The 11,590-nt window shown below is 44.0% G+C and overlaps 1 protein-coding gene across 4 annotated transcripts in view; it reads left to right on the top strand.

Annotated features, from left to right (window-relative positions):
* Positions 1 to 3,402: 3,402 nt before the first annotated feature.
* Positions 3,403 to 11,590, top strand: part of WDFY2 (WD repeat and FYVE domain containing 2) — a 66,991-nt gene continuing 58,803 nt past the window's right edge. Inside the window, exons 1-2 of one of the 4 annotated variants that reach the window (XM_065052944.1) lie at positions 3,538 to 3,689; positions 8,478 to 8,590. Coding sequence is in view for 2 of the 4 variants with exons in the window: in XM_065052969.1 (XP_064909041.1) it covers positions 3,553 to 3,689 (137 nt within the window). In the remaining 2 variants the exon portion in view is untranslated. Of the gene's footprint in view, positions 3,690 to 8,477; positions 8,591 to 11,590 lie in introns of all 4 variants that reach the window. The other 3 variants (XM_021286840.2, XM_065052969.1, XM_065052968.1) reach the window with 3 other exon arrangements.

Here is an 11,590-nt window from a genome sequence, read left to right as displayed (position 1 = left end):
ATATACTATATAGTATATGCCTGCTCATAGGCAGGCAGCCTAATTCTGCTCCATCCAAATCCAAGGAGTGAAAGTCAACCTGCATCAAGAAAATAAAGGCCAAACTAACAGAGGGAAGGATGTCTTGCTTACTCTGCTGTCATGCCAAAATGCAGGGTGAGAAAATGACGCTAAGCAACAGAGATGAGGTAATATTAATCCAATATAAAGTAAGCTTGTTTTTCACCCTGTGTTACTGAAGGATATGCTCTTCCAGGAAAGTTCAAATAATCCAAGCATACCACACTAGTAACCACACTTTCTACCCATTCGTAATTTTTTTAATAAGAAAAAGAACCTTTAAATGAAGTAGTCATATAAATTTCCTTCCAGGTAATGGTTATGATTACCTGCAAAAATTATGGACCAGAGCAAGCAGCATATAATTCTTAACCTCTCATTTTTTTTAATGTAGAAAAAGGACTGAATTAGCTTTCCTTTCATGGCTTCAAATTCAGTTACTAAGTCAGCTTGCATTCAGTGCTAGCAATATTTTTAATCCATGAAATTTGACCTGAAAGCTAAGACAGAAAATGAAAAAAAAAAAAAATGCTAAGAAGTATTTGTAACATTTATTTTCTTGATTATTTTTTTTTTTCCAATTAGGTGGGGAAACACTTTTCTTCCCTGATTTTGCTTATGTAGGTACTAATTTAATTTAATGTCTAAAGTGGTTCTAACTAGAAGTATTTTTGTCCATTAGTTTTTGTCATTATGGGAAAACTTTTTTTAAAGTTTTTGATTTAATTGTGTGTGACAACAGTAGATCTGGAAGAACACTCAGGTCTTGATGCTAATTTCAATGTCTTTTCCACCATTGCAACAATATTCTTTTAGCCTGTTGGGTGCAATGCAGGAGGAGGCTCCATGTTCCTGCCTCCCTTTGAAATCTATTTCTTCTCTGCTTCCCCTCCTCTCCCCAGTTTTCCATGCATTACTTTTCCTCCCCTCTGTCATATCAAAACTGCTTTTGTGTACAATAGTTTCCCAACCATATTCCCCTTTCTAATAAGGCAGAGTAGAGCACTGACCTCAAGTCTGGACACCTGGTAAAGCGATGTACTACACCTCAGGACCGCCTGGTCTTGCAGAGGAAGTCACCATTACCGATAAGCTTTAAAACCTGCCCTTAAGATTTTTATCTTGACTGGCTGCTGGAGCCTCTCTTGCATTGTAGTTGCTTTTGTTTGTTTGTTTTCCAAAGGTCAACTTATTTCCTAAGATCAAACCTTTATATAAAGCATATATTTTATTTATTTTATTTCAGCATACTTTTTTTTTTATTTGGTCCAAAATGCATGCTCCCCTTTCAGTGTTTTCCTCCAAACAGTGTCTTAAGCTTTGAAGGAATAGTGTTGGACATGAAACTGTTTAAAGATATGGGAGAGACAAGGTTAATAGGGAAATGTAGCATGTCTCGATAGGCAATCGAAGAAAATCCAGCTAATTTGGGGGATATGTAGGGCATAATTCCAGCCCTGTGAACCACACCTTTGCCTATCAAGACAATAATTTTCTCCATTACCTGCTTCCTTAAGGAAGCCTGTTTGGCAAAAGCAGGGTCTCCCAAGAGCTGGCAGTCTGTTCTCTCCAGCACATTCTCAGCCTGTTTATCTGTCAGCGATGCACAGCACCCAGTCTTGAATACGAACAACTGCAAAGGCAGCAAACCTTGCCAGATTTCCCTTTTAAAAGACATTTTTACATACATGTCCTTTCTGACAACTATCAAGTATATCAGCATCCTGAAAGAATATCTCACTTGTCTCATCAAATAGCGAGATAAGCATTTCTATCTGTAGGTCTAGCCTAAGACCACAGGATCATCCGTAGCAGTAAGAGGATTGGTCTTTGTCTCTTTATAAGTAGTTCCCTTCTAGGAATTGTGAGAAAGAGATGTTAACTAGTGCAATCACACATCCTCTGGGAAAGAGTTTGAGACTGCAGATTCTTTTCCTGTAAGCCATTATGCAGCCTTTCGAGTGTTGCTGACCAGACCTTTCCATCCACAGTACACTTCTGAATCTCCAAAGTTTAGTCAAGTGAAGCTTGTATGTCTTGCTGTGGTCCTGCAGATACTGCTTGGTTATTTAGCATAACACAGATTACTAAACATTATGAAAGTTTAGTTTCTGCCCCAAATAATTTCCTATATCTTTCTTCTGTTGCCTCTGTTATACTACATAGGCAACGTAAGTGCCAAGCAGGCCATCAGGATTTGTTCTGTTGCTGTGTGTTACCCCCAGAGAAAAAGTGAACTCTTGATCTTTGAGTTTTTTGTACCTGAACTCTTCCAAAGTTTCCTCAGTTTTCTGCTGATGGGCAGGAGCTCTGATTTTTTTCACAGAGAACTGCTGTGGATAAAATTAAAGTTACAGCTGAAATAATGCTTTCCTGTCAGCTGACAGTTTCTCCAACGTAGGACAACAGCTCAGACATTGAGCATGGTTTTCCAGAATCTTTTGAGAGAGATCATGAAAGTTTGGCACACGCCTCCGGAAGAAGCGCTTTCTCACTGGCTTTAGCACAGAGCTTTGGGCAAGTTATCTGGTCTTCTTGGACCTCAACAAATCCGCCAGGAAAAGTGAGCGAAAAGTGAGCGAAAAGTAGCTTCTTGTTGGATGTGAGCTGCTGGAAGCCTGTTGCATTTATTTCCCTTAGGAATAAACTCCCTGATGGTGGATTTCTGCCGCTGGGCCACAAACCCGCTGCCATGCCCTGCCGGCCGCAAGGCTCGTGCTCGCCGCTACCTCTGCCCGGGCTGCCCCCGCCTTTTATTTCACCAATTTTCAACCCTGAATACCAAAAGTCACGTAGAAATTGTTCAATTACGTAAACGTTGTGTGATGCAGACAACAACACATGAAGTTTAACACGAGGTCCTGCTGCTTAATGCAGCAGCAGAAATCCCCTTTTAACATCACCTGCTGACCTTCAGCGCCAAGGTAAACCCAGATAGGAAAAAGTAATGTAAACAGAGGGAAGCGATCGCCCCGTTTAATCTTTACCCCCGCCTCTTTATTTCGCAGAAGGGTTCACGGCGATGTCACCACGGCACGGACAGCGCAACAGCCCACCCGTGCCAACAGAGGAGCACCGGCCACCCCTCAGAGCCGGGATGCGTTTACCCGGCTGCCCCCTGAGGCGTGCCCCCGCTCGGCCCGGACAGCCCGCGCCCCTGGGAAGGCAGCCATGGGAGGAGATGCGTGTTTAAACCACTGTCCGCCCAAAGGTTTCCCTCCGCAAAGGCGCGGCGCAGCACCCCAACACTTCGAGATGGCGGCGGGCGGCCGCCATTTTCCCCTACTCAGACCGCCCCGCCCCGCCCGGCCCGGCACAGCCCGGCTCGGGGGCGGTGCCGCCGCCGCCGCCGCGTTGGTTCCTGCGCCCCAGGGAGCCGGCGGCGAAGCCGGCTCCGGCAAGTCCCTCCTCCGCCTCGGCAGTGCGGGCCGCCTCCTCCGGCCGCAGCCTCCTCCGGCCGCAGCGGCGGTGCCCGCCGGCCCCGTGGCGCCCATGGCGGCGGAGCCTCAGCCCAAGGCGCTGACACGCAAGCCCCTCCTGCTCAACAAAGTGGAGGGCTCGCAGGAGGTGGTGAACATGGCAGCGATAGTACCCAAGGAGGACGGGGTCATCAGCGTCTCCGAGGACAGGTACCGGGGAGGGGATGTCCACAGGTCCTGCGGGGCCGTGGCCTGTCGCGTCCCCCATCACTTGCCGGTGATGGTTGCGGACCAGGGTCCTGGTCCATCACTGCTAGCATCACCGACGAGTGCTGGTGGGACGTGACAGGTCCTGCGATGGTGGTTTATCTCCATCACTGGCGAGTGATGCTGGTGACACACCGTCACTGATGTGACTGTGGACTCCACCAGCGGTGTCCGGGCAAGCGCCGGGGCCGTGGTGGTCCAGCATGGGGACACGGCTTTAGGCAGCCACACCTGGTCCTGCTGGGGAAGGAGTGTGGGGCAGGGGGTCTCCAGCTTGTTGTCCATGTCCTCCTCCACCGCCGTGTTGGTCAGGGCAATGAGTGGGCTGCTGTGCTGCGGAAACTTGCAGGACTTGAGTGACTTTTCTTCATGTGGGTAAAATGGGGCTTGAGATCGCTTTCATCACCAGGATTTCTGGGGAGGCTGTGGAGATTTTTGACCTTGCCTAGAGATTGCGGTGGCATTGGCTAAAACAGTAGTTTTGGTTCCGGTTTCCCCTCTCCAAACGTTTCTTGGTAATTGTTTAAAAATACCGTGTATCAGTGATAAGATCTTGGAGTTAAATCCCGTGTTGTAAAGCTGCCAAAGAGGAGAATGTTTTCTGGCCATTTAGTGGTTTAGTGCGGGGTCTGAGGCTGCCCAGAGGCAGCTTTGGCTCTTCTGAAAGAGCTCAAACTTAATTCAGCCCTGCAGCTGGAGCTTCAAAACTCCATCCTGAAGGTGTGTGGTGGAGAATATTAACTCTATCCCAGCCGAAACCAGGACAAGGTGCCCGCCTTTAAATTAAGAGCACATTTTGCTTCTGCCATACCTTAATAATTATTTCAAGTACGGTTTCTTTGCAACTCTGGTGCATAGTGTGTAACTTGTGACCCTAGCTTGAAAGACAAATGTTGACCAGTGTGTGATGATGTTTTGATTCTCAAGGGGGTTTTTGGTGGGCTGGTTTTCTTGGATGCCTGCTATCTCGTCGAGTATTTGCTTATACGTCTCCGCTAGCTTTCACAAAACTGACAGTATTTCTTTCATCTTGTCTTTGTCCTCATTGTGAGTTAGTTTTCGGCTAGTTGTCAAATATGTGCAAATTTAAGATCATTTAATTTCCCTTAAAGCTGTGCTTTCCAAATGAACTCTCATGCCTCGTAGCAAGAGGAACTGAGCTACCTAAAACAAGTACCCTGTAAAAGAGACTTCTAGCAGAGTTTTACATCACCATGATTTTATTTTCTTATTTATTGTGGAGCTGAATAAAGCTTGAATGTATTTTGGCCTATTGTAAATTGTTAGGCTTACTCAGCCAATTCTTTGTATCTGCAAGAAAGTATTCCTGAAATTCATTTGCTCTTGTATATGTGTCCCTCTCAATCTCTGCCTCTCCTCTGACCTTAGAAAAAAGAAGTAGCTTCTGTTGTTTTAACACGTACGAGTTCTTGATGCTCCAAGTCAATATTTTAATGTAGAGCAAGGGATTGATTAGAGATCTTTGTTTCACTAATAACTGAGGTGTCAGGTTCAAGAAACAAGTGGTGAAGTGGAAACCAGGGTTTCCCACTAAGAAACTTGTAGGTTCACGAGCACTACCCTTTCCCTTCCCATCCCAGAGCAACCTCCTGCTGTAGGTCAGTTAGGTCCTACTTGCTGATGAAACTGGGTGAAGAAATCTGCTTCTAGATGTACTGGTAGATGTCTAAGGCTTTGCTGGTGATGTGGATACTAAAATACTGTAGTAATGTCTGGAGGTTCCCAGGTTGTTTTCTGTTTAAAGGCATCAACCAGGTAATTTGCCTGCTTGTGGGGCTGGTTTGTGGCTTCTTTGAGATGCTATAAGCTACGTTCATGCCTTTTGTTTCTTTAGGCAGGAAGATGTTGATTGATGGGGTTTTTCTTTCATTTTCCATCTACGTTAGCATTTTTATTGTAATTATAAGGTCCAGAGTTTAAACTTACTTGGAAGGAATAGCAGGTTAGGAGTCAAACTTGGAGGTTTCAGGATATGGGGGGTGGAAGAATAATTCAAACTTTCAGTACCTGTGGTTTATGATGAGGCTTGTGCAGATCCTTATGGTACCTTTTCCTGTTTAGACCTGCATTCTAGTGTTGACATAGTTGTTTAATAGCCTTGGAATGTGGAGGACTTTTAGAGATCCCTGGAAACTGCAAAGGACAGTTATGGTGATGTTATCTCTCTCCTGTTAGTCAAATAAAAGAGTTTTCATTGCATTTACCAGCCTGTGATACGCACTGCTCCTATAAGAGAAATGCTCTGTAACTTTTGCAGAGAACTTCAGCTGAAAGAACTTGCTGTCTCCAACATTTGCTTCAGGCTGGGGAGGACACTCTTCTGAAGATGAAGAGGAGGGAGTTCTCCATCGGTTCCTTGGCTAACGGCTGAACATATTCTTGAATTTGCTGGTAGTCTTAACATACACAATAAGTAGCTACCACTTTAAAGGTTTTCTTTGACACATGTTATGGCTCTATACCCATAAACCCTTCAAAGCAGGAGTTTGGTCTCTAGCCTTTGTATGGCATCAGTGGTTTTATCTGGTTTTAAAAGACATAGAAATGGTTTTAGCTATAGCTTGGACACATATTCTTGCATTATATAGCCCCAAATTATTTTATTTGTAGCACATGCACATATTTTAAGAAATAAAATGAAAGCTAAATAATAATAGAGAGTGCAGTTATTCCTCATAAACAATGGCATAGAGAGGGAAAGAAGGAATCTCAGAGGAAGTTTACATATTTAAGTAGATTATCTAAACTTTACATAACCTGCAAGGTTGGGGTTTCTTTTCTGTGTGTATGACATACATATTTTACTTCTGAATCCTAGTCAGTCATGTTAATTGAATGATGTCCATTGTCTCCTAATCTTAGTTAATTTGGCTGATTCCTTACTAGGGGAAAACAGGCTGAGCCTGTATCTCCTTATAATACAGCTGATGTGCATTGGGAGGGAGAAGATGTATTTTTACTTTGTGTTTTTCTTCCAAGGAAAATGGATGCACCTGTCTAGGCAGGTGGGAGTTAAAGGAGAGGTTGCATTTGTTATCCAAGAATGTATAAGTGTGATGCAGGATGGCTACAAGAAATAAATTGTTAGCTTTCATCCGTGCTCCTTCACCTGCCAGCAAATGGGTGGAATTAACAGATGCATATATCCAAATGTGTAGAGCAGAGGTGTCAAACTCATTTTCAGTGGAGGTCACATCAGCCTCGTGGTTGCCTTCAAAGGGCCGACTGTAATTTTAGGACCGTATAAATGTAACCACTCCTACATTTATACGGTCCTAAAATTACATTCGGCCCTTTGAAGGCAACCACGAGGCTGATGTGACCTCCACTGAAAATGAGTTTGACACCCCTGGTGTAAAGTCTTTAGTGATCCATAGCATTGAATGCTGTAGGTGCTGCACATGAAGCTGAAGTGGGATTTTTCTAATGTGCACAGCTGGCCCTAAGTTGTCCTAGCTTTCCGTGTGTTAAAAGCATGTGCTACGATTTCAAAATTGCTGAGCCTCCTTGTCTTTTGTTGTCTTCAGAGAGAAAGTGGGTGTTGGGCATGTCTAAAAAGTAGGTCACTGGCATGTCAAGTTCAGACATATCTCACTCGGTGCTCCAGAGAAGATTTAGTGTCATTAATCTTACCTGAGCATGGGGTTAGGGTGGGAGATGTGCACTGACTCATCCAGCTTTCAGTGCAAGCAGTTCTGCTTGGCGTGGGCACCTTTCTGTGTTTCTCAAGAGCCTGCCAGTGCTGTGAGTGCTAATTCAGCTGGGTGTCCAATGTGCTGATCGTGTGTCACCGTGCAAGACTGGCAGGAGGGGGCTGGGTGTCATCACGGTAAACCCGCACTTTGCCACTAGCTGTCTTTTTTTCCACTAGCAATATTATAGGTGAGGAAATCTTAGACATGCGCTGGCGTAGCTGGCTTTCCTGGTGATTATGAGCTCTGCTCTGTGCCCTCTTTTGAGTGGGAGTTCTGTGCACACTTCCATGCTACAGACCTTGGAAATGTAGGTGTTGCACTCAAGAACTGTTCTCTTTAAAGTAATCACAGGAGGTAAAAGCTTTTATAGTCAACTGAAAATTGTCAAAATCCTTTGGTTTTTTTTTTTTTTTAAATAGGCATTCTAGTCTCTTAGAAGGAGAAAAAAACGAGGAGAAAAATATTTTTGCCATGGGATTTTTTATTTTTAAATAAGCAAACAGAGACCTTTGTCTTCTCCACTACCTCATATCATCTTAAGCTCCTTTTGAACTGCGATGTGTCAGCTTCTTTGTATGGATCACCATATAAACAATGAGCCCAGACCGTTTTTTCATGTACGTTCATATTAGCGTCTTCATCTCATGTAAGGAAAACTGTGCAGAGCTTGTGTTGCTATGTTTGGTTTACAGTTTGATGCTTTTAACTGCAGCTGTATGCTTAAGTTTTTAAATGCAGATGTGCGCTTAAGCTGTTGTCCAAGGCTTGTCTTTCGGATATGCTAACTAGCAGATTTTTAGGGGGTACAAAAATTGAATGACTGTGTTGTGTTGATTAAATCTCAGTTTCTCTAAACTAATGGTAAACTGGGAATGGAAATGTGCATATGTGACAAGAAACGTGGGGATTGTCTTTGGCATCCTGCTGTCGTGCTTTCTAGCGTGGAGAAGTGTGACTTTCCCACCCTTAAACATATCAAAAGCAACCTCCTGCTCCTTGTGGTTTTCTTGTCCAGATCCAGGGCATAAAGCATAAAGAGTTCACACCTGTGAAGTGCCTCTAATTGGAAAGCCGGACTGTTCACTTGGTGCTGCATCCAGGCAAGACACGAGGACCTGCAGACCCTTGGTAAACTCTCTGGGTTTCCTTTCTCCTGTGGTGGAATGGTAATGAGCAATTGCTTTGCAGAGCTGTAGTTGCAATACAGGTTTGTAATTCTCATCTAAATACAGGATTATGTCACTGACAGTCTCTCTGCTTTGTGTGTGGCTGTTGGTTCGCAGCACAAGTGCAGGTGGTGTGAGAACTGATTTTGTGTTCATTGCTCCAAGCCTGTAGGTTTCACACCCAGGTTATTGCAGCATGAGCAGCAGTTCAAACAGTGCAGAAGGTGTGGATGCTCTTCATGGGTGTTAAAAGACTTGTCCCCGCCTGGAGGTTCTTTAAATTTTTATGAAAGCATCAGTCACTAATAAAATTGTTGAGAGAAAATGAAGAAACTCAGTGCAAAAGTTTGTAGGAGACCTATTACCATAGATGCAACTTGTTTGCTCTGCATTTTTTTAAACTAATTGGATGTGTTGCAACTTGATGACTGCATTTGGAACAAAGCTGAGGGTGGGTGTTAGTGCTGGCTGTTGCAGTGGAAGAAGTGGATGCTGGGAAGAGGTTTAAGAGAAGACAGGAGGTCCAAAAGCTCTTGGAATCAGAAACTGTTGCAGATGTTGAAAAGTAACTGTTCCTGATTTGACAAACATGTATCCTGTCGAGATGCCAAAATCCTGGGACTAGCACAGAAAATGTCGTGCTAAGTACTTGTTGGGGATTATAAATTCTGTGTATTAATTTGTGGGGTACGGGATGACCTTGCAATGTATGCATTTAACCCTCCTGTGGCACTAGGTGCCACCAGGAGATGACTTGTTGAAGTTTGCCAAACCTTGTATATCCCTTGCCTTACGATGCTCTCCCTCCCCATGGACTTAGAATCTGTTAAAGATTTAAAGAACAAGCATTTAGGCTTGTCTTTCTGATTTGAGCTATCCTGCAACTGCTAGTTCATGTAGGTTAATACACAAATTGGTGCAACTCCTGCAGTTGTACGAAGTTCATGTCTTAACTGCAAGATGGCAGCTGCAAAAATAAAATACGACAATGTGGCTTAGGCATTGTACAGACCTAGTTTTAGCAGTGCAATTAGGCATCAAAATAGAGTGGAACATGAGGTGTTTGAAAATTTAAAGTCAGAGATGCAGTGATTTTTACTTCCCTCTTTGATTCAGAGATTATCCTTTATATAAAAGGTGTAAATGCATGTATTGTATCTTACAAACTTTATTTGGAATAAGAAGAGCTACTTAATACACCTTCCATTTGCCTTATGGTAGCCTCATTTTCCACCAGTTGCTGAACAATGCTCTTGAGTTGCAGCAAGTTTCAGGATGGTGCGTCCGCCTCCCATATTACCCAGTTCTCGTTTTACTCCTTGTCTTCCCTGACCCCATCTTAATTTCACTGGTATCCATTTACACCGAGCCTGGATCTCTCATCAGTGCATCTTGCATCTGTCGGGCTTGGTGACCTTCCCCTGCAGTGTCTCCAGTTCTGCAGCTGAACACCACTCCTCGCTGAGAGGGGACTGCACAATGCCGCCTCTGTGCATGCCCTGCGGCCCCTGCAAGAAAAACAAATGCTGGCTATAGAGGATATGTGGTACAGAGCTGGCATATAACTGTAAATGTACTGTTGCAGGAAACTTGTTGTATTTTCTCCTAAAGCTAGGGATGGCTAGAGAAAGCAGTGATGTTACAGTGTTAAACAGCTGTAATATCTTAAAAAGAACTGCAACAGTGACCAGGCTAGTTCAGTAAGGCTGGCCTTTCATTGAGGGTCACTTAGTGGATGGAAGGTCTCAAATAGCACGCAAAGCTGTAGCACAATAGAAATATGTCAGTAGCTCGTTTGACCTACCTTATAGGATTTTGGTTATTGTGGCAGACTTTTTTCTTTCCCTCTCTCCAGCTGCACCGGTTCCTGCATGGTATCTGCAGACAGCATTCTGTGCACAGGTTTGGCAGCAACATCTTTCTGTTATGTGATAATATGTACAAGAGAACTGCTCAAAAGTGGAAAAAGTTTTGTAAAATGTTGTTTGTAGCAGCCTTAAGAGAAGTCAGAATATGCTTGACAGCTCAGAGAACAAACAGGAAAGAAAAGTGGGAGGGTGTAATGCAGGCATGTGCTGCTCCTGTGCTTGAGAGCTCTAAAAGCTTTGTAAATAATGCACAATGCCCTAAGGAGAGCAACTGGCTTTTGCACAAGCATCGTCTGTACATCACTGTGTTCTGTGCCCTGTAACCTCTCAGACATTGTTGGAAGACCATTCACTTAAAAGCACCCCAGAAACCATGTTTAATTACCTTGCCCATGGTTCTTCTGTCACACACCTGTCAAATACAAGTGGTTTTATATAAAACTCTGCCAGTATCTGCATGTATTTGCCCAGAGATTTGATGAGAATTGCAGGAGTCCCTAGTGTGGTCTTTTGCAAAGAGGGGAGCAAGGGAAACCACATCTGTTTCCCTTCTGCTTATGGTGTGAGGGAGTGAGGGATGCAGCTGTGGTGCCACAGGATGGGTTGGGACATCGTGGGAGTGGACAGGACCAGCAGGCATGGGGGACCGAGAACAGCCACACACAGCAGGACACATCCTGTTCAGCAGAGCCTTGTTTTCATGGGTTGTTTTAGGAAAGAGAAAACAAAACTTACTTCTTTATGCTATTGTGAGGTGAAGCATGAAATGCAGTAAATGGGAAAACTATAAAACAGACATCCACACAAGAATGGCAGGTATGGCAGCAAACAGGTTGGGCAAGTGGCTGGAGCAAGCCTAGAGAATGACAAGGACAATTTTGTGAAAGAAGCAGAAGGCAGATTTACCAGGCAGCCCTACTGGGAGGGAACTTTACATATCATGAAACCATATGTATGTCCAGGGTTCTTCATATGTCACATTCTGTCTGCCTGATGGCTTGAAACTGTGCATAAATAATAGTCAAAATGGGTATCTGGCTATTAGAAAGCAGGTAAAAAAATTCGCAAATTAGACTATCCTAAAATTTTAGATA

This window comes from Columba livia, chromosome 1 (genome assembly GCF_036013475.1).
Source record: "Columba livia isolate bColLiv1 breed racing homer chromosome 1, bColLiv1.pat.W.v2, whole genome shotgun sequence".
Lineage (NCBI taxonomy): Eukaryota > Metazoa > Chordata > Aves > Columbiformes > Columbidae > Columba > Columba livia.
This window is presented reverse-complemented; position numbering and strand designations above follow the sequence as displayed.